The 27,870-nt window shown below is 51.6% G+C and overlaps 8 protein-coding genes across 8 annotated transcripts; 3 read left to right on the forward strand and 5 right to left on the reverse strand.

The window, feature by feature from the left end:
* On the reverse strand, nt 1-372 carry UCRPA7_8140 (putative acid protease protein; the record flags this gene model as incomplete). The annotated part of the gene is made up of 1 exon (XM_007920659.1): nt 1-372. One exon carries the CDS (start codon nt 370-372, stop codon nt 1-3), a length of 372 nt encoding a protein of 123 aa, XP_007918850.1.
* A 2,864-nt stretch (nt 373-3,236) lies between these two features.
* UCRPA7_8141 (putative myo-inositol-1(or 4)-monophosphatase protein) lies at nt 3,237-4,379 on the forward strand (the record flags this gene model as incomplete). The annotated part of the gene is made up of 1 exon (XM_007920660.1): nt 3,237-4,379. The coding sequence occupies one exon, from the start codon at nt 3,237-3,239 to the stop codon at nt 4,377-4,379; it is 1,143 nt and encodes a 380-aa protein (XP_007918851.1).
* Nucleotides 4,380-4,849: 470 nt separating this feature from the next.
* Nucleotides 4,850-5,794, reverse strand: UCRPA7_8142 (putative hydrolase protein; the record flags this gene model as incomplete). Its single annotated transcript, XM_007920661.1, has 1 exon — nt 4,850-5,794. One exon carries the CDS (start codon nt 5,792-5,794, stop codon nt 4,850-4,852), a length of 945 nt encoding a protein of 314 aa, XP_007918852.1.
* A 5,712-nt stretch (nt 5,795-11,506) lies between these two features.
* UCRPA7_8143 (putative sterol desaturase family protein) lies at nt 11,507-12,595 on the forward strand (the record flags this gene model as incomplete). Its single annotated transcript, XM_007920662.1, has 1 exon — nt 11,507-12,595. One exon carries the CDS (start codon nt 11,507-11,509, stop codon nt 12,593-12,595), a length of 1,089 nt encoding a protein of 362 aa, XP_007918853.1.
* A 366-nt stretch (nt 12,596-12,961) lies between these two features.
* UCRPA7_8144 (putative mitochondrial outer membrane protein iml2 protein) lies at nt 12,962-15,439 on the reverse strand (the record flags this gene model as incomplete). Its single annotated transcript, XM_007920663.1, has 2 exons — nt 12,962-13,241; nt 13,299-15,439. 2 exons carry the CDS (start codon nt 15,437-15,439, stop codon nt 12,962-12,964), a joined length of 2,421 nt encoding a protein of 806 aa, XP_007918854.1.
* A 1,265-nt stretch (nt 15,440-16,704) lies between these two features.
* UCRPA7_8145 (hypothetical protein) lies at nt 16,705-17,317 on the forward strand (the record flags this gene model as incomplete). Its single annotated transcript, XM_007920664.1, has 3 exons — nt 16,705-16,837; nt 16,996-17,107; nt 17,275-17,317. 3 exons carry the CDS (start codon nt 16,705-16,707, stop codon nt 17,315-17,317), a joined length of 288 nt encoding a protein of 95 aa, XP_007918855.1.
* Nucleotides 17,318-17,789: 472 nt separating this feature from the next.
* UCRPA7_8146 (putative phosphoglycerate kinase protein) lies at nt 17,790-19,346 on the reverse strand (the record flags this gene model as incomplete). Its single annotated transcript, XM_007920665.1, has 3 exons — nt 17,790-18,556; nt 18,627-19,047; nt 19,281-19,346. 3 exons carry the CDS (start codon nt 19,344-19,346, stop codon nt 17,790-17,792), a joined length of 1,254 nt encoding a protein of 417 aa, XP_007918856.1.
* Nucleotides 19,347-20,260: 914 nt separating this feature from the next.
* On the reverse strand, nt 20,261-21,267 carry UCRPA7_8147 (putative vacuolar membrane protein; the record flags this gene model as incomplete). Its single annotated transcript, XM_007920666.1, has 4 exons — nt 20,261-20,380; nt 20,447-20,613; nt 20,727-21,110; nt 21,210-21,267. 4 exons carry the CDS (start codon nt 21,265-21,267, stop codon nt 20,261-20,263), a joined length of 729 nt encoding a protein of 242 aa, XP_007918857.1.
* Between the last annotated feature and the right edge of the window lie 6,603 nt (nt 21,268-27,870).

Raw genomic sequence — 27,870 nt, forward strand, 5'->3', positions numbered from 1 at the left:
CTAATGACAGGTCTGGGCAAAGCCAATCTTGAGATCGAGACCATTCCAAGCCGTGTAGTAATTTTTGAGCAAGGGCGAACCAATGACCCACACACCTCGACCGTCATCATTTATGACCGGTTCTAATGGGTTGCTGAAGACAGCCTGGCAAAATCCAGGCTTGCCGGGGTAAGGACCCAAATTGAAGAAGCGCTTAGGGATTGTCACATTCAACCGTGTACCGGAACTCGGTCCAAATGTGATGGTGATGTCCTTGGCGATGGTGTCCATCTTTCGACACGGTGCACCCCAGGCTCCAAGTGGGTCGATCTGAACAAAACGGTCGTCAATTTGAGCATACAGGTCTCGGGTAGTGTTGTAATCAGGGGTCATGATGTATGATGTCCCACTATCCAGAATACTGAGACTAGGAGAATAGGGAATGTTGCCTGGACTTTTGAACCTCTTCTTCCCAATATAGAAAGCTTGTAGTTCCATCACCCAGGATTGATGGCTGCTGCTCAGGTTGGCATCAAGGTTGATCCACGTAAGAGAACCAACAAACTTAGATGGGTTAATCCCACCGAGAGTCAGGATACCCCCATTTCTATTCATCGGAGGAGTGTAAAGCCCAAAGATAGGAGACTGAAGTCTTCCCGCATCCCATAGAGTCCAGTAGAAAGAGGTGGGATCATAAACACCTATGCCTAGCAGGCCGTCGATTGGCTGATCAGCCAGTGCAGGGCCGTAAGAGTCGCACAGGAGAAATGTGTAGGAGGAAACACTCAGACCGCCGAGAGAGACCTTATCTGTGTAGAGATGGCAGCTTGCACCCTGAGGGTAGGGATTCAAAGGCTTTGTGTCTCCCCCGGTAGAGAACTCAGGATCGACTTCGTCGCCAGGCATACCCAAGAATGTAGCGGACGAGGATGGGTTAAAAAGCCTGGTGCCAATTCCACAAGTCGTGCAATTACTTTGAGGTAGTAGAAGCCCAGAAGAACCCGTATCTATCAAGACCGATCTATCATTAATTATATTAGCGTCTCGGATAAAGAGAGCTTGACAACTACGGTCAATGAGAACAGCATACAACTTCTGCGGTGGTGTCCCAATAAAAATATCGGTATACCACTATGTCGAACACGGTCAGTCTTCTGAGAGCTAGCCTTAGAATTAGATCATGTAGGCTTACTTGTAGATCGGCGCTGTGAGCTATCCACTCTTGTAGGTGCACGTTGACTTTAGGCTTTCTTCCTCGATCTTGCACATGATGTGGTCGATCTCTTGGCTTCTGACTTGCGGCGATCTCAAGCTGCCACGAGACGGCAGTGATTCGCTCAACAAGGATCAGAAAGATGAAGGATATAGCAAGCATTTTCGTCGACTGAATGTTCAGTCAATTAGACTGAGCCGCTGAGTGAGGAGAAAGCTGCAAGCTGATAACTGGTCGATGAATCAGAGAGTAACAACTAGCATGCGTGTGCTTCGTTGAAAGACGAACTGTTTTGTTTGCGATGATTGTTGGGGAGAATCGAAAAGGGCAGATGAATGGATATCCGTTTGGCACTGCTATTCTAAAGCAGCTGCGACAAGTCGCCTCTTAGTATTGTCTACACCGTCGAAATATTCCAATTCAATTGAGGCTCCAACTTAAATAAGAATTGCAGTTTCTTAGACGGAGCCCAAATGCAATCGTGAGACAAGTTGCCTTGCGTAATATTGTACTGAGACACTGTCTCACAGACACAAAGCACAAAGGCCGCCGAGACGGGACAACAACATTGCTGCTCCATCGGGTCGCACAATGCTAAAGCACAATACTAAGGGTATTAGAGCAGATAACAACATTACTCAAGTCGGCGATCTATTTCAATCAAAAACAGCATCGCACAAAGCGCTCTTTTCAGATGGAGTAATTTAGGAGATCCCTAAATCTATGTCATATGCAGAGAACTCACTGACTAAGGAATTTTTGCTTATATGGAGTTGTCGCTGTGGGATATTGAAGAACCAAATTGTGATATTAAGTTTTGCGGTTTCTTTCTTCTCTAAACCCATATTGACTTCGACACAAACGAGGTGGGTATTTCCAGCATCTCTACCTTTCTCTTCGCCATCCTTGAAGAGCAAACTCGAGTATGGTGATTGAGTTCGTAGTCTGCGCCCTCAGAGTCGCTCTTCATGTCGCGAGCAGGTGCCTCAACGTCCCCGTGGCCGCACACTACTAGGGCGACGTAGAGAGCATGCCGATCATTTTAATAAGGGTGTGTTTGCTGTCCTCAATAGTTTAGCGTTGTCGCATGGAGTAGACCCCATGAGATAAAGACTGGAGTACGTCTGATTGTATTATGTATCGACGCGCTTTCGTCTTCAGAGCCTGCCAGAGGGTCATCGACTTACGGCAGGGCCAGCTGCCAGAGTGGACGACATCTCCGGAGTTTATTTCCCGGCATTGATAAGGCACTGAACCATTTCCAAGTCAGCATGATGATAAAGCAGGTTTTGGACGACGATGGAACGATCGCCCTACCATTCACTGCACATAACTCCCATACACTGACTGCACGTTTTGCCCGATAACCTTTTTCTCTATCTCATAATCCCTCATACGATATTCTTCTATACCCAAATTGAGTGCTTGGTCATGTATAGCTAGAATGCGCAAATACATACACGCGTGTGCACAAAGTGTCGTGGTGTGAGGTGCTCTTGTCGTGACATGCCTTGAAGGTCAACAAGTATTTGAACTATTGGTCCGTGGCAGTCATATTTGGGCAATAGAAACATAATCTGAGAATAACCAGTAACAGATTATACGCCTCGTAGAAGAACATAAAAAGCGGGTATGGGCACTTTCTGTCCTTTCGGTCTGAACGAGGCATGCTACGATAGCGTGCCTTGCTAGGTGCGGGGCCATGTCTGAGATCAAAGAAAAGCCCGGGAGGTTCTTCGGTAACCTACAACCTACCTGGGTAACAATGCATCTCGAAAAGGCAAAATGTCTGAAGGAGGTAGCCAGCAAATTTTTAGATGAACACAGTAATTGTGGTAGAGAGTGTAGGTCTTCTGTGTGGGTGGACAAGAGCTTTTGGCATCATTACACTCGCTGCTCAGTAGATCGAAATAGCGGTCCGATAGTGGGCCATTCTCAGCTCGTTAACACTGTCGTCGATGATATCTCTACCGGCATGTAACTCGCAAGCCATCATAAAGAGCCAACAATCACCTCAATGAGATCTCTGCCGTAGATCCCCTTCATGGTTCCATCTGTATCTACTGGGAAGGCAGGTCATAACGCTATGGCACCCGCATTCCAGCGTGAGCGCCGCATCGCAGAACTCGCTGTTCAGCGTGCCATCATCGCCACTGAGCGAGTGCGCAACACCATGACAGACAAGGGGATGTCATCAAAAGCAGATCACAGTCCGGTATCCATCGGCGACTTCGCCGGCCAAGCGCTGCTGATCTCAGCTCTTCATGGCGCATTCCCCGAGGATCGCATCATTGCTGAGGAGACTGCTGATGCGCTGCGCTCCGACGAGGCCTTGAAGCAAAAGGTCTGGGATGTCGTCTCGTCAACAAGGCTTGAAGACAAGAATGTCGAGGGGCGCTTACGGTCGCCGACTTCGCCGGAAGATATGCTGGCTCTCATTGACCTTGGCAGTGTGAACGGCGATAGCAGTAGAGGCCGCGTCTGGACCATTGATCCCATTGACGGTACCAAGACATACCTTGAGGATGGGCAATACACAGTCGTTGCGGCACTTATAGAAGATGGTGTTCAGCTAGTTGGCGTTGTTGGTTGTCCGCACCTTTCACTCGACTCAGCCTTTGGATTATCTGACTACGACCATGTTGACCCTAATACGCCGGGCTATATCGTTTCTGCAGTCCGTGGCTACGGTAGCCAGCTCCGTGTTATCACCAAAGGTGATCTGTCCGAGTCTGTCACACCTATTTCTCGCTTGTCTCAAGAGCCCACCCTATCGAGATTTCTCGTGGCAGAGAACAGCCGATCTGTGCGGCCTAGCATCCCGGATCGCCACCGGATAGCGGACGTCCTTGGGGTACCGTGGCAGCCTGTCCAAATCTATAGCACCCAGCTTCGCTACGTGGCATGTGCACTGGGCAGGTGTGATGGCATGTGGAGGTTGCCGGCCGATAAGAATGATCATACCTACATATGGGATCACAATGGCGGGATCCTAATATTCAAGCAAGTGGGCGGGAGAGTGCTTGACCTACAAGGGAGGAAGATGGACCTGTCAGCGGGAAGAAGATTAGACAAGAATATCTGTACTATAGCAATGCGAGAAGGCATCCGTGAGAGAGTGGTGAAGGCTGTAAGGGTTGTTGCAAGACAACATGAGCAGTACGCATTTCTCCCCATGGACAACTAACTTCTCTGGCAACTCGCTCAGGTAATCATTGAATATAAAGAACTAGTATTAATACATTAATTTGGCTCTACTTTACTTCTCTCAACATTTCAATGCCCGGTAGCGCTGACGATACACTCATCCAGCAACTCAATCCCTCGCAGACAGGACTTGGAAACTTCCAGTCGACCGTGGCTCTAAACCAGCATTATCATAGTAATATTTGATAGCAAAACACGAAGGGGAACAGTTCCGTGATGATTATCTCGGATGCAAACCCGTGTCTTGCACCTTGTGATCCCATACCACAATAGCGTTTTGCCAGACCATTTCCAATCCAGAAATCATTAATATGCAAACAGACGCCTAACTATACGGCGAGAAACAAAACAAGAACGCCATGGGGCTCAAGCAAACCCCTTTTGACCCACATTTATGACCGTTCAACCATTAACATCACACTGCGGCCATAATTCCACTGAGCAATGGCTTCACCTCGCCCCGGCAACTCTCCTTCTCTCAGGATCACCAGTTCTCCGCCCTTGAGTCATCCTGTTCCAGTCCTCCCAATCCTTAGCCATGTCCATGAGGACAGAGCCCATGACAGTGGCACTGGCCATCAGGCCGTGGCCCTCGCCTTCGAGGACTCTCACCTCACAACGCTTCATTGTCTTGCCAAGCCACTTCACATTCTCAACCGGGACACGAGTATCGCGGGATCCATGGTGAATAATAACCGGCCTGGTTATATCAACATAGCGGAAGCCGATGGTATGTCTGCGTTCCAAGCAGACCAAGAGATCAACCGCCGGGTTCGCTCCGGTAGTGGCCAACTCCCATATAGCATGAGTCAACCTCGTATCATACGTCACCTGCCGCTCCTTATCCGCCAAAGCATCTGCAGCAGCAGCCAGGATGCGAGCTTCCTCACGAGCGTGAGCATTGGTGCTAGTGTTGGAGCTGGTCTTGTGGTGGTGGCCTTTACTGGTAGTGCCACCAATGCCAGGGGCCTGGCTGGAGGATCCGCTCTGCGATGTTGCGGCAGCGATGGGCGATGTACCCGCTGTCGGGCTGGCTCCTTCGGGTCGAATACGATCCATCTCCTCCGTGGCAATCATGCCCTTGGACAGCTCGGGCATGTCAGGGGGCTTTCCGCCACGATGGTTCTCCTTATCGTCCATTCCACTGGGCGTGGCCCGACCGTTGCCCTTCGCACCCGAGGCATCACGGTCACGGCCGGCTGCATTGCTCTTTCTCTTCCGTCGGCTAGGCGTCTTTGGTAGACTGCTGGTAATGCTGCTGCTTGTTGCGCTCATGAACGAGCTGTTCGCGGCCTTCAAGATTGGTGTAGGGAGTGCTCGGAGAATACGTTGCGAAGTGGGGATAGCATTAGTAGGAGGCAATGGGGTTTGTGCTGATGCACCAAAGACCGACATCTGAGAAGGAGGAATCCAGGGGGCGAGGAGATGTATCCGTCCACGGATGTGCTGGGGCATTCTCAGGGCTGTAGCCAGTGCATAGATAGCACCAGCTGAGTGAGCCAAGATGGAAAATTTGGTGATTTTCAGAGCCTGACAAATGGCATATACATCATCTAGGTATTGTTAGCGGCGTTTCAACAACTTCGCCCGCCGTGTCTCGACACGTACGGGACCAAGGACTATGAATAACTCACCAGGCCAGCTCAAAGGCGTAGCTGTGCCATCTGCATATGCCTCGCTATCACCTACACCAGGCCTGTCAGGGGTGATGAGTCTCAGCTTCAATGTGAGTGCCAGTTCGTCATAGAACGCGGTGATGTATCTTGTCAAGCCCATGCCGACGCAGCAGAATACCGCGCTTCCCTCGGAATCTCCCACTTCGCTGAAACTAATCACGCGTCCCGTCTGCGGATGTCTAATCTTCTGAGACAGGCGTGGGGAACACAGATATGACTCGACTGCATCATCGATACTGTCTGCTGATCGTGGTCTCTCATACCCAACGTTGGTTGTCGGCTCGGGCGTCTCTTTAGTAGAAGTGTTAGCCTTCTCATCGGGCCGTGGCGATAGAGGACCAGAGAGCCTCTTCAGCTTCGAACTACTACGCTTCAGACGTAGGCCATCAAGAGGCTCGGGGGTAAATCGACCTGACCGCCGTCGTCCATTCCGGTCCGCGCTCGCTTCGCGATCACGTCTCCTTCCTTGGGCAACAGCAGGGAATGGGGCACCATCCTCAACATCTAGCTCCGTATCGGTGACATAGTGCGTTGGCGTGGTATCATGCGAATGCCTATGAGATGGCTTGGTAGAAGATGATCTCGAAAGGTCAAGAGCTTCGACCCCGAGATTATTGCGGCCATCTTGCTCCTTGTCGTGGCGGTTATGATGACGCCGCCTAGTCGCTTCGCTACGGCTTCCGCTCGCGCCGTTGTGATGCTCGTCGCTCTCTGGGATTGCATTATCGCTGTCGCGCTTTGAATTGCGGCTATTCCGGGCCGAGGACCTCTTCGCATTCGACCCAGTCTTTCTAAGACTGGAGTCTCGCGTCGGAATCGGCCTGGGGCTAGGCATTGCGCCGCCGTCAATGATTGAGCTGTTTCTGTCCTGCTGTCTAGGAGGACTCTCGCTGTTCGAAGCCGGCTCCTCGCTGATGGCCGTCTCCGCTAAGAAAGGATCTGGTCGTGGGCTTGCTGCCCTATTGATACCACTGCCCAAGTTGTTAGAGTTCCCGCCCACGGCTCCAACGCTGGCACGTTTCCTTTCCTCCTTTTCCCGTAGACGCTCCTTTGAGCTCATATACATCAACCCCTTGTGGTTGCGTCCTGTCTTCTTGCCCCAGCTATCATGCGATCGCTGTCTCCTTAGTTCAGGAGGCGGCGACGCGCCGCTTACGCCACGCTCAATGGACAGGTTTCCAATGCTCTGGGTATCTGCGTCCCGCGACACTGAAGATCCCTTCGAGGATGGTCTCGATGCGCTACTTCTCCCACCAAGGATGCTCTTCAGGCCGTTTCCTTCGCGCGCGGGAGACTTCGGTGCGGTGAGAGGTGAGAACCCGCTTGGGGGCTTAGCAGTTCGAATGACGGGAGGGCTTGCGGCAAGTTCGTTGATATCAGGCTCTTCCTCTCGGAGGCCGTCGAGCGGGGAGTGTGAGAAAGCACCGTAGTCTACACCAAAAGAGCCGGTCGCTGATCGTGGTGAGCCGGGTATTGACAGACTACTACTGGAGATGGGCTGCTCGAAGTGAGAGTTTGCGGGCTTCGATATGACGGAAAGACTGGTAATTAGCGAGGAGATGACCTCAGGTGATGCGGGCGTAATGTGTTCGCTGGGATGTCGGTGGTGGTGGTCTGCGAGGTTTCGGGTCAGCATGCGTTGGGGCTGCAGATTGCGAGACGAGTATGTCGCGGACAGACCTTCTCTCCGCCGACCAGAGGGCCGGCTATGCCTTGGGATGGGCGGAACAGCGGGGACTGCGGAGGAGTAATCCATGGCTACAAGACTCTGGCTGCAGGATGCTATGATCAGGCTCAATTCCACCAGCAAGCAGCAGATCTGAATGTTTGTTCAAGGTCGATGCGGACCGATTGGCGGCACTAGCTGGCTGGCACGGGGGAGCTGCGTCCCCGGCGTGCAAAATGTCTCTGAGGCCGATGGAATTGTTGGTACGGCTAAGTCCCAGTGAGGCAGTACCGGGCAAGACGTATGTGCAGGTCGGTCTCCTGCAGGGCGCTATCAGGCAGTAACCAGACCGGGTTGAGTGTTCAGGTGAGACTCTTGTCGGATCTGCGACGCGACGACCGTGTTTGCCGTTAAGCAGTTCGCATCAGTTGAGGACTGGCCAACACTGGGCTCTCTGCTAAGGAGAGATGCTGGGATAATCAGCCGCAAAGGAAGGGAGCGCTGGGCATTGATGTCAGGTCTCAAACAGTGGCGTGCTGACTCAAAGGTTTCATCCGTCAAAGCGACCGATGGATGGCTGGAAGATGAGATGAGACAGGCAGGCGACCCAGACGAGGAAGATTCGCATGCAGGAGATACACACACGGAAGGCGATGATCGCAGACAGAACGGTGTATTCGGCAGGGTCTCCTTGAGGTAGGTACGGTAGTGGACAGTCCTGGACGGCGACGGCACTTGTGGGAAGTATGCGTCCAGGTAGGTGCAGGTCCAAGGTCAACCTGGAAGGTCAAGGCCGGGTTGGGTCAGGGATCAAGGGGGATCTGCTTCCCGTGCTGCTCCGTCAGGAACGGGAAATGTTTCGACAGTCCGTCTTTTCCCAAGTCTCTCGAGGTACACTCTGGGAAGTTGGTCGGTAGCTATAGCGCAGCGGCGCGTGCCGATTTTTAGTTCGAGTATTAAACAGCGTCGGTCTCGACGTGGTCGTGGTCGTCGTCCTTGGAGAGAGGTACAATCTGTCTAGTCAGCCTGTCAGTTAAGAGAGTCCTCCCGGCAACGGACGGCAGGTAATGACAAGGCAGCTTTCACTGGGGTCGCCGTTAAATCAATCAATAATCGAGGGAAGGGGAAAAAAAGACTAAGATAGTGGGTGGGCGTGCATGTCCCAATTTGGAGATACCCCTGATCTCCTGCGCGGCCTGTGATGCTGACCACGGGCATTGACCAATCCTCTCTGCAGCCCGCGTCGGGGTTCTGTCGCCTAGGCCCTTTTTTCTGGTGTGTGCTGGATGCTGAGGGGACATGGAAGGCAACCCCCCATCCATGCGGCCAGTTGCGCGCCTCCGGGGGGCCGCAATCCCAGAGTGGGATGCATCCCAGCTCAATACGGAGACCAGGTGACAAAAGCACATGAAGAAGCCTCAACTCACCTGAGAGAATGCTATCGCTCTTTCGAGTGATATATGTTGCTGTATTCAGACTTCGAGGTATCAATGTACGGTACGGTAATGAATACCCCAGAGGTACCCGATTGGAGAGTGGAGACTCCGGGTACCCAGAGAAACGGTTAGAGATCGTGTAGTAGCGGACCTAACGCCGAACGGTATGTATATGTTTCCTCGTTGGAAGTGTAGTCGTTATATTCGACGACTCCTGGTTCCTCCAAGTTCAAGAAATTATTTCAGCGAAACTTTACTCGAAAAAGGGATTGCTCGTGAATGTCGGCGGGCAAATGAGAATCGCTCTGTCAAATCGAAGACTCGGTGGAAATGAGATGTCTTGCTGGATGTTCCAGATCGCAGAAGAAAGCAATCGCGACACCCTTACTCGCCAAGTCGGAGAGGTAGAGATGCGATTTCAAGGAGAATTTATTTGACCATGTCGTAATGAGTTCTGCGTGAGTGATTCAGGAAGTCGTACGTCGCCGATCGCATTGCATGTCCTGCTTCGGCGTTCAACGAGATGCTCTTGTTGGGCTTTCGTTCGAGATGCTTGGTGCCACTGGCGTCTACTCGCGACTGTGCGATACTGGCAGAGATTTAGTGCTGATTATCGCGCAGCATGGGCCCGCGGTGGTGCAGCTTGCATGCGTCTTGCAGCTATCGTTGCAGATAGTCTCGTTGAACGACAGCGCTGACTGGACAGACCAAGTATGCGGCCGTGGGAACAACGGATGGGTGTGCAGATGACACGGGAAAGGAGGCGTGACGATATTAATCAGAGGATGTAAGTCCGTCCTATACAGAGAATAGTCAGGAGCTGCCTACTTCATCCTCGTGTATTGAGTCAGAAGAAAAGACCGCCCGATCAACAGCCCAAAGGTATAGTCATCCCTCTACTCTACATTGAAAAAGGAGGAGACGTGTGTGCCCAAAGGACTTGGTCTCTTGACGAGATACGCCCAATTCGTTCGGCGCGCGTCAGTCAGCCCCAGGCAATCAGGACAATCAGGGCGCGGTGATATTACCAGGGGACGCTTAATTCTCCTCCGTCTCAACGAGGATCCGAGTGCCTGGTCATTAACACGCCTCCGCCGTGGACGGGAGGCGGGCTGTTAATTCAACGGAATTCGGAGATTATTTGTGTATATGCATCCAGGACAGGCCGAGTTTCGCAAATTGGTCAGTGCAACGGCAACCGGGCTGTGGTTTGCATATCAACTCGGGATGGTTTGTGAGTTATGACATCGTCAACAACTGGCTGTAAAAGCCGGCTGATTAAGAGGGCCGATGAGACTGTGACTTGGAATTATATTCATCAACATCTCCAGCGAACGTTACATCCTCTTGACACAGAAAAGACCCATCTCGTAGCTTTGATGTAAGCGCAGCATCCGAGAACACTTGCAGCCTGACTTGCAGAGGCTCATCCGAGAACATTTACTAGCCATAACCATACACTACTCGCACTACTACACGGCTTTCTTGTCTTGGTACACATCCCAAATGCACCCAGGAAAATGTACACTGGATCCCACTTCTGCAGATTGCCTGTCAGTGCGTCTCTATGCTCGTGGCATAGTGGGACCATTGACCGGGGACCCTTCAACCGGAAGTGTGCCGAACGGGGTGTCAATTTCAAGCAGACTCCGATAGAGCTATGCAGCCTGAACCTGAGCATCACGAGCGCGTCCCGGACGTGTAGCCATGACTGAAGTATCATTGCGAAGTAAACCGCGAAGAGACCACCGTGACTTGATGCCACAATGGCAGATCCACGAGTATAACTCGAGGCGGGCTAGCGAATGATCGGAACCATTATACTGTGATAATAGGGGCCAACCGGCCGAGAGATTGATTTGGTAGAGCCTCTCCACACCCACGTTCTCCCGTCTCTCTGAAACACGCCAAAACACTGGAGAGGGTGGTGGAAGGAAACGCTGCTAGTCTCAATGTGGTTTGGAGCCAAAGTCGAGAATGAGGGCTGGTCGTCTGAATTTGTGATTGGTTGGCTGCGTTAATAAAGTCTCATTGGTCGCCGCCGCTTTCAGTGCATCGACTCTGAAGAACGGAAACGACGTCATCAAGCCAACCCCCGAGCTTCCTGCTCTTCAAGCTGACGACCAGCCCGGTTATGGCAAAGCCACACGTCATGAGGGTTTCCTGAGGCTTGACATCCTCGAGGCTGACAAGTGCTTTGTCTTATATAGCCACCTCGAGCTTCGTTACCCCACCAAGGTGAGCTTCCTCTGTAGTTATCGTGGTCCTGGTCGATCTAGAATTGTCTCTTCACTTTGCCCACCAAGGTGGTGTTGCTCGTACACTCACGATGGATGTCTTGTTATCCCTCCCCATTGTGTCCTATCTTCTGGCACCAGCAGTGACCTCGTGGTCGACCTCTCTTAATCTTCTCTTCTTCTACCTGACATGGTCGACTCTTATCCTATCCTACTCGCCTTTGCGCATTGAGCTCTTTGGCACCCTCGCCATACGAATAATATTCTGGTTATTACCATCACTCTTGTTTCTCACCTTTGATATCATCCTCCCATCCCTCGCCGAATCCATCAAGTTCGGCGGCTCCCGCGCCCTTCCTCCTCGCGATGCAAAGGTTCTGGGAAAGACACTCTTGCTCGCGCTGCTCAATCTGACTCTCGAGACGGCACTCGAGGCTGGGATCAGCCTTGGCCTCACCACCTACTTCAGAACGCCGTTCTTCAAGACCAGCACGACGCTCCCGCTCCCATGGCAGCTGATCAAGCAGGTTGTGTCTCTGATCATGGCCCGGGAAGCCCTGACATACTACATCCACCGCTACACACTCCATTCGAACAAGAGCCCGCGCGCATCGTCCAAGACCGACAAGTCCGTTGGCAAAATCGCAAACTTGCACGGGAAATACGCCCATGCCCGCTCTGCGCCCCCCTTCAGTCTCGCCCTGGCCGCCGATCACCCGGTGCCATTCCTCCTGCACCGCTTCCTGCCGATCTACCTTCCGGCGCTCGTCATCCGACCTCATCTGCTCACCTACTTCTTGTTTGTGGTCTTGGTCACCGGTGAGGAGACGCTGAGCATGAGCGGATACAACATCGTCCCAGGCATCATCATGGGCGGCATGGCGCGACGATGCGCCATTCACTACAGCAAGGGGCACACTTCCACCAGCGGCAACTACGGCGCGTGGGGCCTCCTGGACTGGTCTCATGGAACCTCTCTCGGCAAAGACGCCATCGATGACATGAAGGACGAGGCTGAGAAGCATCAGCTGAAAGAGCGCGGCGGGAGGGCCGCTAGCGATGCCATGGATACTATCAATGAGGGTATTGGCACGTGGAAGAAGGGCAGAGCAAAGGGACGAAAAGGTAAGAAGACAGCCAGTGAAAGTGAGAGTGAAAGCGACAGCGACTTTATTGAGTAATTGCTTATTCTTGTTAACAGGTAGGTGAGCGTCGTTGCAACTTGGCTACTTGCTAGTTCAAAATAGCAGCGTACGATAGCGAAAATGCGGAGTGTTGTGATGGTGGCGTTCTGTCATTTGGAGTCAAGGTTTGAGTCGAATAAGTTGGTCACAGTGGTGGCACTTTCGTTTGTGATGTACTTAAAAAAGATACCCGATCTCTTGTATGGAACCAAGTTTCCAGTGTTCCTCAACGTTCGTCATTCGACCGTCAAATCAAAACCCGTAATTCTATGTCTACATATATAGTCTGGACATCATGGCCCAATTTGTCTATATGATTATTCCACCGTCCAGATCGACTAGGACACCCAATTTCTCAGCTATCTAAATCCACTTCTTCTTTTTCTTCAACCACCGGATGCTATCAAGTCCAGCCTGGACTCGCATGCCGATACGGGCATCGAGGTTGAAGCTTTCCCATTTAGTCACACGATCCAAAGATTCCCAGCATTCATTCACCTTTTTCAGGCGGTACTCATCAATAGCGGCTGGGTCCTTAGGGAAAAGATCTCTGGCGCAAGCCTCGCTCCACGCCACCACCGCCATCTCATAGTGCGCTGCGGGGAGAGCATAGTCGTCCTTTGTAGGTCCCTTGAATGCAGCTCTGAAAAATAATGATCAGCAATTTGATATGGCCAGGTAGGAGGCAGGGCTCACTCACGGATCGGACTTCAGAACAGGCTCTAGAAGAGCCCTCGCTTCTGCGAAGCGACCTAGACCCCTGAGAAGTGCTGTCTCACACACAGCTTTGATAGCCACATCATCCAGAGCAGCCTTCATCTTCTCTACAGACTCCGGGGGCACAGTGCATCTGTCCCAGCTCGTAAACTCGAGCGCCTTTCCAAGTAGTGGCTGTGGCATTTTCTTGGATCCGTTCCAAAGCCACGTCATTTCGCTCGCGGGGCTCACGCCTATACCATCAACAAGGTCCACGCCTAAAGCAGCAGCGGTCTGCTCGAATTTCTGGATCTTGCGAAGCACGAATACCTCGAATGGCATCTGCCGGGCCATAAATCGCTTTCGCCCGGCCACAGACGGGCTCTTCTTGAAGTACTCCTCCGCAGCCTTCTTGTGCTTCTTGGCCTCTGTTTCCAATGTCTCGCGCTCCTTCTCGTCATCCGCCTTCTTCGCAGCATGGAATGCGTCCCTGTACATCTCCACCTCTGCAGACCCTGCGATATAGTAGTACAGACTATGGCTCCAGTCGTTCAGCTCGATACACCGCACAAAACTCTCACGCATGAGCGGCCAGTCCATGCAGAACATCGCGTTGATACTCAGCTCGAAGTTGTTGAGCGCTGTCACCTGGCGCATCTTGGAGTCGGTGTTGTTGCGCAGCACCGTCATCGCCTCGTCAAGTTCTTTCTTGTTCGCTAGAATACGCGCCTCTTCTAGTTTCCACAGCCGCGACTCTGGGTACTGTTGGCGCATGCTGGCAAGGAGGGCAGCGCACCGCTCTCTCGGATAGCCGACAATCTCGCCGCCGGGGATTGTCTTATCGGCGAGCTCCTCGATATCCTCGTCGGTGGGTATCACGTCAGCAAATGCCAACAGTCCATTGTAGTATGCTAAAAGGACCAGGCCGGCTACTGCACCGTTGATGTTGGCAAATTTGGTACTCTGCCACAGCATTCGCACGCCGCGGTCCCTATCGCCTTTGAAGCCAATGATGTATAGCAGACGGCTAAATGCTGGTGGTACCATGGAGATGATGAGCAAGAGGATACCGAAGCACATGTTTGCGCCAGAGTGCACGAATGCGTCAACAGGATGCTTGAACAGGTCTGAGGACGGGCCATGTTCATCATCGAAGCCTAGGTGTCCCGGTGCGGATTGCAATGTGCTAACAGAAACGGTTCGAGAGTGTGCGGTCAACTCGGGGCTTGATGTAGGATCTGGATCAGATGCTTTAGAGTCTAGCGAAAGATCTTCGAGGGGTTTCTCTAAGGGTAAGTCCGACCGAGATGCAGAGGCAGACTTAGGATCTGCTTCGGCGAGGTGACCGCCGTAAGTTGCCGGCGTTTGGGTGCCAGACTGTCCCTCTGCAGCATCAACAAAATCTAAGTCGCTGTCATCTTCAGGCGCCTTGTTGAACTCGGAGGCCTTAGGTGTCTTGAGATCATCAAACTCGGTCTCGTCGAACGAGCCTGGCATTTCGTCTTCCTTGACGTCCTTCGACTGAGGCCGGGAACCTGTAGCCGATGACTTGTATTCTCCTAGCACCCTCTCCTCAGCCTGCATGATAGCATCCAGCGAGATGAAAGCCTTCCGCAATTTGTAGAAACCCTTGATACCCTCCGTCAAGCTCTCATGCATCACAGCAACCACAGCATTCATCAACTGTGCATTCGCGTGCACAAGCTGGAACTCGCTGCCGGGGGGATAAATCTGGCTGGCGTTTCCAGATACGTGAGACGAAGCTCCTCGCCCGAACCACGAAGAGCCACCTTCTGCTGCCCTCTGCGCCTTCTTCATGTCTGCCCAGGCTCGTGTCTCACACTCCGTGAGTCTCGAGGCTGCCTCAGCCATGATTTCCTTCTCAAACCCGAGAATGGATCTCATGAATGTCGAGACACCCAATCCCAACTGATGAAAGGCAGACGAGTCCTTTCGAAGCTTAAGCCGGCTCTCTGCGCCGTCGATATCGTCATTCATGATCAATGCCGCCGCTTCCATGGCGTCCTGCAGATCTGAGATCTCGAGATCCCGAGGATCTGGTGCCGATTTTGAACTTCCATTGGGCGTGATTGTGCTGCCTGCTTCGGCTGTGGAAGAACCACGCAGCCATGACCGGAATGACATGGTCAGCTAGCTACCTTGTATCTCACAACCTGGTTGAACCCCGCTCTTCAGTGCTGGAAGAAGTATCGAGCTCAAGGCTGCGACGATCCTGCCCAAACCCGACTCTTCTAAAGACACGGAATGTTAAGAAAGAGTGAAATGTCGAAGAGTGCCGTAATAAACCAGAAACAAAAGCGCCGGTTGCGTGAGCGCTGCGAGACAACCTGCAGCCCAGGCCCCGAGTAGTACAGAGGCTGCCAATGATACGCTCAACCCTTGTAGTGAAACAAAGACGCTATGAACCCGGGAGAAGCGCCCCTCTGGATGGAAGGCCGCGCACCGCAGGAAAAAGTGTAGAATGGCCCAAGTGCAAAGTGCAATAGTAAGACGTCGTCGTCACCCAAATTGTACAGCCCTCAAGGCACATAGGCACATCGGGGAGCTGGCCGTATTCAGGTCCGTGAGATGACGTCCGCCTCGGGGGGCTTAAGCAAGGAGCTATAGAATGCCTTGTGGGAATGACAGCACTCTGAGCAAGTGAATGGACAACGATCAACCCTTTGCGAGTGCAGATTGGGTACGGGTTGAATAAGCTCCGTGAAGAATACACCCAAACAGCTTCCTGAACTTGTGTATGCACAACTCAGAAGGAGAGCAAGAACAACACTCGAGTCAATTCAGTATACGAGCAAGCACCTAACTTGCTCGCTTTACAGGCCATTCGATAGGGCGACTGGAACTGCCTAACAAGAAACAAGCTCCACCAAACACGGTCCCAAAAAGTCGCCGGCTGCGTATTACATGCAGCCGGCGCCAGGCCTCGTCAGTGTCGCTAACGCCGGTAAGGAACAGTTCCGGAGCTTCCATATTGTTCCTTCACTGCAGTCCGGCCAGGATGTAGCTCTACTGAATACGGAGGCTTCGGCGGTGCTTTTTAGGTGCTAGGGACTCTAGACTAGACAGGCAGGCTAAATTCCTTAGGGAACCTTCTTGGTATTGGTGCTTATTGGTGTTTAATGGCGAGGTGTTTTGTAGTGGGGAATTGTCTAGGTAGCCGGCAGCCACATTCTGACACCAAATCAAGCCACAAAGAGCCACACATCATCACGTCTTGCCTGGAGCTGCCATTTGCCAGCCAGAGAGAGCTTCATCCAGACCATTCGCCGATTACCAAACAACCTACGACAACTACAACCAGCCAAACTCTCGAGCAACTGCGCTCCCACCTCCTTGCTCAGACACTCTGCACAGGCCTGTCCTGCCAGATCATCCACACCACAGTCATCATGGCCTCCGCACAGTCAGCCGCAAAGAAGGACGAGAAGCCCGCCTCGAACGAGCCCAAGCCCGAGCAGACACAGCAGAAGTCCGCTGCTGCGCTAGAAGAGGACGACGAGTTTGAGGATTTCCCTGTTGATGGTACGTTCTTCATGTTCCAGAGGGAGCCTTCGCCCGCGACCGCCCACCCGATCGCCCTTCCATCTTTCTTGTTGAAGCTATCATCGCCGTCTTGGTGGCGACCATTGCAGGCTTCTGGATAAGGCGGTGATTGGATGCTGACATACGCTCAACTACAGACTGGAACTCCGAAGAGACCGAGGCAGCTGGCGGCAGCGAGGCGACAAAGCACCTGTGGGAGGAGTCTTGGGACGACGATGACACAAGCGACGATTTCTCAACGCAGCTGAAGTAGGTTCTGATCCCCTCCACTTTACAACATCGCCAGCCCAAGTCCGGAGCGTTCGTCGCTTGTTTTCTGCTCTTGCAAATTTGAGCACGACGCATGGGCCGGTCCTCTTCTCGTTTCTTACCGCTCAACCACAATATGAATCAGTATACTAATCACATCACTGTAGGGAGGAGCTGAAGAAGGTCGAAGAGTCCAAGAGACGGCGATGAACGATACGGAGAAGCTGTGGTGTAGTCAGCATTCGAGCAGAAGTCGAGGCTGGTCTTGTAATGGTTACGGGAGGACAATTCACGAATGATAAAGCATCATAGATACAGTCCAGACAAAGCAATGGCGTCAGGGCCAGAAAGGGTCTTTTCATAAATTGACATTTTCATGGGTCACTCATGCTTTTCAATTCTAGTGCGGCTCTGATTATGACAATGGCATACGTGCAAGACGGGCCCGCACCACCGGATGGGCTCAACGTAGAACGGTCGGCAACAAGCTTTCGTGATATCATAAGGATGTTCCATTTCTATGCATACCTAAGGTGGGACTCATAACACTAAAGACTAGCCTTTCCCGCCGACCGACCTTGCCATTCATCAGAACCCCATGCCAAATCAGGAGACTAGGAAAGCGAAAAGACCCGGCTCATCTGGTCGAAAGCCGTGACCGGCACGCTTCCCACACGCTTTTTTACTTACTGGACAAAGCAGTAACACCCGGCAGCTCCTTGCCCTCCAGCAGCTCCAAGCTGGCACCACCGCCGGTGGAGACGTGGCTGAGCTTGCTCTCAACACCATACTTGGCCGCAACGGTGGCCGTGTCGCCACCACCGATGATGACAATCTTGCCGCTCTGGGCAGCGTCGACAGCAGCGTCCAAGGTGGCCTTGGTACCGTTGGCAAACTTTTCGAACTCGAAGACACCAGCTGGGCCGTTCCAGAGGATTGTCTTGGCATCGGCAATAGCCTCCTTGTAGAGTTTGATGCTTTCCTCGCCGCAGTCAAGACCCATCCAGCCGTCAGGGATACCCTCGGCATCGGTGGCCTTGCCGGTGTTGGCATCCTTGTCGAACTTGTCGGCAGTGATGTAGTCGACCGGGAGGACGACCTTGACGTTGTTCGCCTTGGCCTTCTCGATCAGCTTAGCCACGGTCTTGGAGCCAGCCTCGTCGAACAGCGAAGTGCCGATTGAGACATTGTACAGGGTCTTCTTGAAGGTAAAGGCCATACCACCGCAGATGACAAGGGTGTTGACCTTGTCGAGCAGGTTGTCGATCAGCTGGATCTTGTCAGAGACCTTGGCGCCACCGAGGATGGCGAGGAAGGGTCGCTGAGGGTTCTCGAGAGCCTTGGCGAAGTAGTCGAGCTCCTTCTTCATCAAGAAACCAGCAGCCTTCTGCGGCAGGTCAACACCAACCATGGAAGAGTGAGCACGGTGAGCAGTGCCGAAGGCATCGTCTGGAAATAAAGTTAGATATATCACGCCACGGTCTACTGCTACAGCCACAGGCTTCAGGGATGAACTTACTGATGTAGACATCACCGAGCTTGGTCAGGCCCTTCCTGAACTCAGCAACCTTCTCCTTGTCCGCCTTGGTCTTGTTGCCGTCCTTGTCCTTTGCACTTCCCTCCTCCTCAATATGGAAACGCAAATTCTCGAGAAGGACGACACCACCGTTGTCTTGCTTGTTGACAATCTCCTCGACCTCGGGGCCAACAGACTCCGGAGCGAAGGTGACTGATTTGCCCAGGAGCTTCTCCAGCTCAGGAACCACAGGCTTCAAGCTGTACTTGGGGTTGGGGCTGCCGTTGGGGCGGCCGAGATGGGACATGAGAATGACGGCCTTGGCACCATGGTCGACGGCATATTTGATGGTGGGGATGGCACCAGCGATACGCTGGTTGTTGGTGACCTTCTTGTCGGCGTCAAGGGGCACATTGAAGTCGACCTAGAACAAAGGGGTATCCCAGTTAGCCATGGGTCGGGTAACGAGAGCAGGTAGTAGCCGTGGAATCGGGCTGGATCGGAAGCTTGAGCTCCTCGAGCCCCGCCTCCGGATTGCCCATGACAGCTATCTGGGGATTGCCCTGGGGATCCGGATGGCTATCATAGACTCTCTTGGGGCTTCAGTAGCAAGTATGGATGTGTAGTATTGATGCTGAACAGAAATCATGAACTTACTCGGATCAGGACGCGCTTGCCCTTGAGGTCGACATCCTCAATGGAGAGCTTGTTGGCCAGAGACATGTTGCGGACGACGCAGTCAATTGAACACGAAAAGCACTTTTAGGAATGATATGAAAAGCCGAAGAAGCTTCACAATAGGAAAGAGACTCTTGAGAGGTGTGTTGTCTGATTCTCGACAGTGAAATGTTCGAAGGAGGGCAAGCCACTGCTTAAAAGCCTCAGATGATTCTTGGTGGGGGAGGGGTACTGCGCTGAGCTGCACAGCACAGCAGACTTTTGGTGGGGTTACCTCGACGAATCTCTGACGTGATGGTTGGCTGATTTCCTCTGGAGCGGGAAAAATGGCACTTGCAGAGTTGCTACAGCGCCCAGAAGCAAGAAGGACCGATGCAAATTTGCTGTTGACTCGGCAAACCACAAGATCTTCCCATTCCCATCATGCACACTTTCTGTATAGGTGCATCTGCCAGTAAGAGATATTACCTGTGGTCTCGATCTGAAGGGTCGGAAGATCGGATCACGGTAGCCATCGGCTGTGGCTCACGTTTGGACCATTCGTGTTGGAATGCCTGATTTGTACCTACCACTTGCCTCAAGACTACGTCTCTCGCATATCATGATACTAAGAACCGTCGCGGCATTGGCTACACACGTTCCTCGATCATCCAATCACCTCACTTCTGGATTCTCAAACTAGTCATCTTAATAGAGTATAATCAAGGTGAAATTACCAAACTCCTGGTTTCTATATAATTTAGAGACGATGTTACAGGCGTCTTCCTATCAGCTATAACGCCAGGCAGCCTTGCCTCCAGACCCCATGAAATAAAGGGTGCCAAAAGAGAGTATCGTGAAAGTAATGCCAAACGCCCCAATTAAATGCCTAACAAGCCTGCCTCATCTGTATGCTGAATATCGTCAAAGGCAATGTCACAGTCGCTCCTCGCAGTCTGAACAAGGAAGGTCACGATTGCTCATTCCAGGCGGATGTTGGGAGAGTTGGGAGGAGATGGGCGGGTAGGTTGGACATCTTCGGCGGCGTTTGTAAGGGAGAGATAGGCAGTCCATGCGATACCAATGGTGGACACGAAAGGCTATGATATTCAAATTAGATTACATTTGCAATGGCTTTTTGTGAGTTCGAGGGTCTCGACACTTACCAGCTGGAACTGAACCGGCATCAAGCGGAAGTTGATGACCTGGACAGCGGGCCAGACCATAAAGTTGGCCTTCAGCGTCGGGACATACATGTCCCTCAGCTTGTGGTAGACGGCTCTTCGGCCACCACCCTCTGCAACGGTCATCACGGTAAAGAAGCATGCAATACCTGCGAAAATGTAATGGTCAGCAAGTGTCTTGACACTCCAAGTATATATGTCCCCAAGATCATGAGAAGCACATTAGGATAGGTTTAACACAGGGTTGTCCGGCATCACATACCAAATGGCGCGAATACGAGCTGGTCAAATGCAACTCTCTTCATCGCGGGCACGAAAGCGCTAGCCTTTGTGATAGGAAACGACTTCTCAAGGAACTTGAACCATCGGAACTGTAAGGGGGCCATCCCGAAGCCGTACGCCATGAAGCGTGTCAGACGTTCGAAGTCAAACGGCGGCGGAAGTAATTTAGACTCGGGTATTAGTTCTCGATCCTGGAAAGGATTCTTGCGGTCGAGTTCATGGATCTCGTAGGCTAGGGGATCGTCTCGCGGGTTCGGGGAGCCGACTGTCTTGCGGAGCGCTCGTTGTCTGATGGAGGTGATGGATTGGGCGACGGTGTCGGCAATGCCACCGAGCACCGCGTTCGTCACCATCATGGTGAGGACTACATGGTGTTAGTCATGACCCTACGATCAGATCGACAATAGGGCATCGCCTTATCGGTCAAAGCAAGGCGATGAGGCCGTGGAGGGTTCAGACGTACCGGGTCGCTCATCGTAATAGGCATTGAATCTTGAGGTTAAGCGCGCGGCGATAACCATCTCGATTAGGAAGATGATGGTATGTAGGAGTGGCTAGAGAAGAAAGAGGGCCAAAGTCAGCATTTGGCCGTTGAATAGATACCGGCAGGGGTTTGTTTTGTCGATGATCTCAAGTTGACGACAGCGGAGATGGAGCACGGGCGGGTAAGAGGAGGCGATAGGGAGTAGATAGGTGGACACTCACGACACGGCCGTAGATGAATTTACTATTTATCGCACGAAAGAAACGGCGACGGGTAAGTTCCCAGGACATATTTGAAGGTTGAAACGGTTAGGAAAACGCCCAGCCGGGGCACGAAGGGGGAGTATCGTCAGGGCTGGAGGGAGGATGATCCACGAGGTATCGCTGCTTGCTGGCTGGCCGGTCGCTTTCGATGACGTCCTGGTCGCACACCGTAATCTCTGGCTGTCTGGTCCTTCACCCGCCGGCGCCGGGAGTGGGCTGGCTGCTCTTGGTAAGGGGCCTCGTAGGTATCCTGCCCGCACAGACTCTGACAGTCGCTCCTGCTGTCGACACTTGGACACTCAATGTTCAGACGATGGGTTGGCCCTGCCTTTATCCCTAATGAATGATGCTTTCGTGTGATGTTTGATGGAATGTCGGAAAGTCTCTCAAGGTGGCTGACTGGCCCACCGCCTCAGGCCAGGAAGGATGCACAGCCCGCTGCTCCTCACTCGTTAAGTGTCTGATAACGTAACTGTTTTCTGTGCCGTGTTTCACAGCGTACGCGCCTGGTCGACTTAACAGGTTCACAACACGCTGCACTCGTTATCGCTCTGTCGGCAAAAGGCAACAGCCTCCAAATTGTCTATCTTTGAAAGACTAGATCCTCTTCACGGAGATCATTCATCTAGTGAGGTGCCGAAAATCATTGAGCGCTGCATTATGGTAGTCGCGCGTTCTACAAATGGTAGTGAAGAGACTGTGGTAAAGATCCTTAAGAGAGTCTGGGTATCCAGATCGACGAGCTTACGATTCCCCGACGCCCTTACCCCTGACTCCATCAACAGACGCTTGAAGACTCATCCAGAATTGGCAGATGTGTAGCTTTATGATGTTATACAGTGGAATTTCTACGGATTTATTACTACCTCAAATGTGCTAATCTGGTCCAAATACTTTGATGTAGCTTGTCGCGCACGCCTTTAAGGCTTCGTTGTATTCGCCCTCTGGCATAGCGGCAAACAATACCGACTTGCCTTCGAGGAAAAATACGTCTTCCTTCTGTTCAGCATTCTTGTCTCCCGACTCCTGAGTCTTGGTTCTCAGCAACCAAACTCTTGGGAGACGCGCATAATCGCTTCGGAATAGGGAGATGGGTATGGCGGGCTTCATTTCGTTGGGAGAAATGATCATGGTTTGTTGCCCACAGCCAAAATCACATATGAATGGGTGCCACGCTGCTCGTGCCTCCGCATCTGTCTGATGCATAGTCGATAATGACCAGCCAATCATCCAGTAGGTGATCCTCATGATGGCGTTGACAGCAGCGAGGGACGACTCGGAGTCAAGCCACCTCAGGCTCATCAGGTAACCAATGTCAAAGCCATCATGAAAATGCTGCCTTACGACTTGCTTGATGGGATCCAGAACATTGGGGTCAGCAAAGCCACACTTATCGGCTATCCCCAGCATCCATTCAGGTCCGAATTCGAGTATGACGGCAACCACGCCGGTGAAGTTGTCGAACCAAAAGTCCAAGTCCGTTTCCATACGCCACCCCAGATACTCGGGACCTTGCGCCATCTGGCCCAAAAATCCTCCTCCAAGGCCAGCTTTGACACATGCCGTGACAATTAAGATTGCCAATTCCTTTTTGTCTGGGTTTGGCGACCGTAAACCACCAGGGACTACCATGTCGAGACTAACAGACTCTGACAATTCGCTCAAATCGAGCTCAACATTGTAGTCAGCCATACGAGGCAGCTTTTCTTGCCTAGACGCTCCTGATCCAATGTCTGTAGCGTGGGGGGTTCGAAGCCATGATGAAGTTCCCGTTCCGAATTTATATGGTTTACCATTTGTGCAAAGGGCGGTAGGGTCGCCGGCTGCCAGAGCTAATGTAAAGAGAAGTCTTTGGCACTGCTCCGTTGTCACAGTGTAGTTGCTCTGTGCTGCTTGAGTTCTCCTTAACGCCAGCCCGGTGCCAACAGTATTGAGCAGTATTGTAATTCGGTCAAGATTCGCATCTCTGGCTCTGTCTCCTGAGTCTGGATCGCCTGAGGCTCCGAGGCTGAATATCTCGGAAATATGAGTGGTATATGCCTGAATCTGCTCATCGTTTGAGGGGCTGGGTTTCGGTTCGTCTCGTAAGACCCGACGCAACTCAGCGAGATAGTCGTTAAAGTAGAAGACGCGGTCAATAGTAGTTCTCACTAACTTTGCATCATCCGGCATTGATATTGGGGCTGAAAGAAGGCATAAATAGGACATGAGGATATCCGAGAATGACAACAGAGTCTGGGGATTACTGCTGCAGCGAATGAGGAATCGGTGGCGTTTAGCAAGACGCATTTCGTGAGAACACCACGCCCGCTCGAACCATCTTGAGCGACAGACCTTCGTGAAGAAGCCCTGCAATACTGGATATTTTTCCATGATCGGTGGTCTTTCCATGACATGTGGGGGTGGTAAAGGTGGCCATTTGTCGTCCACATAATCCTCGATAAACGCCTCTAAAAAGGCCTGCTCTTCTGGGCTGACTTCGATGTCCTCGAGAGCGACTACTACCATTCGAGCACAAGAGTATAAGGCGTCCATGGCTGATATTGTAGCAGCTTTCTCTGCTTTGTTGCTTTGATCAATACACAGTTGGTCGCACCAAACACCTTCATCATCAGTCTCTCGTTGAAGAATGAGGTGCTGGTATAGCAAAGTGCTGATTGGCACAGGTCGATTGCCGGCAGAGGTTTGAAAAGAGCCATTATCCGGTGGCCAGCAGTAGCTGAGAGCTGAATAAGACTTCGGGGGCGCTGTAGTCTCGCCGTTGATGAGGCGCAGTGTCATACCGTCGATGAGATACGGCTTGGTTTCGAAGAGCTCCGCAGCACTTGGGTCTATCTGACGAAGCCGGTCTAGGATCTGCCTGCCTCTCGCTATTTGAGCGGTATGCTCCGGCAGGTATTCTCGGAATAGGTATGTCTTGGTGTCAGCATTGTGTTCATGCAGCGTTTCCTCTTGGAATTCCAAGATAGCATGAGGCTGTATCGGCCAAGTATAGAACTCGCATTGACCTTTGCGAAAGGTGGGATCTATCTCAGGTCTCCAATTCTCCATTATTTCCTAGTAGCAGAACGCTGTTAATGACTTCTTCTTTGCAATGAGTGCTTATAGTACTATCACAATGAATTTAGCAACTGCCTCAGTCAACCTAAACAAAATCAACTTGGAGTACGATTGGTTCTTTAAGGACGTTACTTTCTTGAACACCGGACAACGCCATCCACTGGTTAGCGCCATGCAAGGTCGGGTTGGTCCAGCGATCTAGTGTTAAATCATGCTCAGCTGCGGCTTAATCGGAAGGGCTAAGCCAATGAAGAAACGTAGACGCGTGGGTGTGTGACGGACTGTTCAGCCCCGGTGAAATAGCCATTACAATTTCCCCAGGACTTCGACCCCGACGTCGTCCCAGGTCTTTACACGAGCGAGGTGTGTTACGGGAGCAAAAGACCGAGTACATGGTAGGGTCGCTAAATTTGATATTGACCTAAACTAAATAAATCGTCAACTAACTTGTCGCACACTGAGATCACAGCTTTCGCTATTAGCTTTTTTATGAATCACTCGGGTTTCCTGGTTTCCTTCCCCACACCACCTTTTGCCAATAATAAACATGATGCGTGAGAGATCGGAGCTCTCGTCGCAGATGGGCAATGTAAACCTGAACCTGCTCTTTAGACCATCCTAGAACGTTTGTCAAGAAAACAATGAAACCTTCGACATCAGACTCAACGGCATATTGCGCGTAAAGCCCGATCTCCTTTAACTTTGGGTCCGACGGCCATGCCCCGCTAGGAACCTTTGGACTTCCGTTAGATACTTACATATAACGGATGTTGAAGGACTCACCTTGATCAATTTCTCCTGGATGTCAACAAACCCTGCCTTTTCCATAGCTTCCTTTTGTGTCCCGTCATCGACAATCGTGAAACTGCGACCGATCGCCTTTCCACCTTCAATAAATAGTGGTCCCCATTGAGCAATGGCATCTTTGTCAGAAAGGGTACCGTCGTCCGAATACACTCGTGGTGAAGCCTCATAACTCTCCAGGTAACCGCCTGGCTTCAGGACCTTAAATGCCTCTTTGAAGAAAACCTCCCAGTCTGGAATACAGCCCAATAGATAACGAATATGGACGAAGTCAAAATCGCTTTCGCGAAATGTCCATTCGCGAGTACAGTCCTCAATTTCACTGTGTGCCGTTACGTGAGTTTCGTCCTTTGATTGCCCCAGCGGTCTCACATTGTCGGAGCAGCAGCTTACAATTTCAAATTTGGTGGAACCCATGTGGGCTGAATAGGAGACACATCAGTGCCGATCACCTCGCACTCAGGATAAACATCTGCAAAATCGCTTCAAGACTGTTAGTGAAAGTCTTTCTTTTTCAAACATATTCTACTCACATTGCCCATATTCCTGAGAGCAGGTGTAAAGCACAGCATTAGCCAATACACAGAGCAAAAGTCCCGATGAGTGGATGTTCAGCTCTAACCTGTTCCTGTTCCTATATCCAGCACTTTCTGCAATATGTGTAAGTTATCGGTAGAAAACAGGGGAAGGCTTGCGGTTACCTTGGGATCTTTGATGGGTGCGCAAAATAGGTCTCCTTCGAGACATAATGAGAATAAATGATGCCTGACGAGTATGAGTTTAATTAGGATCATAATCTCCAATCACTTCTTACAGTATGTCTAACGAGTCGCTATGGCCCGCGTCATTTGAACCCCTTGAGTAATAAGTCAGTGGAATGCCAGACATGTGAAAAAACTTGAGAGGGAGTTTGGATAAAGAAACAGACACCGTCTTTTTGGAGTGATAGTTGGGAACGTACCAATACTGGGCATTGCCTATCTCACTATGAAACGTGCGTCCTTGAATAGTTCTATATTTGAGAATTGACGACGTGATAGAAGCAGTCGTGCTTGCTTTGTCGTCTCCAAGGGAGGAGTCAGTGTCATCGTTGTCTTCAGGCTATGTTCAACCGGTCAATATCAAGTCGGGAATAAGAGCTTCAGTGGCAATTCATAACTGACAGGTGGGTTCTCAGTCCAATGTTCTGGAGGCAAGAGTGTAGACTCGGCCGGAGGGCTTGTCTCACCCGCGGAACTTGTCGTAGCAACCGGAGGACTTGCTTGGCTCGTCTCGGCGGCCACAGAGGCCTCGGCCGTCTTTGGCTGCTCAGACTTTGGTTCAGGTGCCGACATGGTAGTAACAAAGGTATTGTGGAAACAAGAATGTCAAAATAGTTGAAGAGGTTTCACTGCGGGGTCCCGAGATTTTCACCGCAAAGCAAATGAACCGGACCGTGGGGGATAAGCACAACGAGTTCTGGCGTGACAGAAGGATGAATACAGGCAAGGGGTCTTCTGCAGCGTAACGGAAGCGAGGCCGATTGGCGGCGCTTGACCAAGTCAAGTAGGTTCGTATGTATGCCAACGGCACAATTACGGACTTCCGCCTGAGCCGAGGGATAGTTACAACTGAATAATTAGGGTCTGAACATGAATTTCAATTCTTCCATGCATTGACTTGGGCATGACAAGTCTAGGTAGTTGCAACTAAAATTTTGACAGCGTGGGACAGATGTTAAAGTTCAACTAATTTTACCACGGCGTCGGTCCGGCCCTGTTTGCATGAGTTCCATTTTCTCCATCGGATCCCAGGGTTGCCGCAGACAATTCTGTGCACCCATCCTCGACTGTCTGAACATGCGCAGAAGCCCACCCTGTTCCCTCGAGTTTTGTTGGTGTCAGGCCAGGCTCGCAGACATGGACTTTCCAGCCATTCTCTTCATAGAGATTTGCATAACGCAGGGGTAGCATGTTGCCTAGATATTCGGACATTCTGTATGCCGGTTCATATTGATTCCCTGTTAAGGCCCTTATGGTTTAGATCGAATCTTGATGCGTCTTTGTGAATTTGTTGCAACAAAATGAGCACCCCCTAAGTCTTTCAATTTGCGGGCCTGGATAGGCCATGTGTTGAACATGTGGTCCAGGGCCAAGCTTGGGGTAGAGAGCCACTTTAGCTTCTGGCTGTGACCGTGCCGGTCGGCTGCAGGATTACATCGGCCACGCTGTGTGATACTGAATGCAAGTCATGCAGATCCAGATCCTTGGATTCGGTAGCCTCTCTGATAGCTTGGCATTAACCAGGGTGGATCTGCTTCAGAAAATCACTTGGTCAAAATCACGAAGGGCCTATAAGGCATTACATTGTGTTATGAATTCTCTAAATTAATGACTCTAAGCGATAACTCCTGTGCAGATGCGCTAATGGGGTATCTTCCGTATCTTAACTCCGTGACTCGGTGCCAAATCTGAGGTGCTCACATGGAATCCGTGGAGGAGCGAAACATGCTTTTCCCTCCATGAGTTTCGCCC

The sequence above is a fragment of the Phaeoacremonium minimum genome (assembly GCF_000392275.1).
Source record: "Phaeoacremonium minimum UCRPA7 unplaced genomic scaffold PA7_03_scaffold_580, whole genome shotgun sequence".
NCBI lineage: Eukaryota > Fungi > Ascomycota > Sordariomycetes > Togniniales > Togniniaceae > Phaeoacremonium > Phaeoacremonium minimum.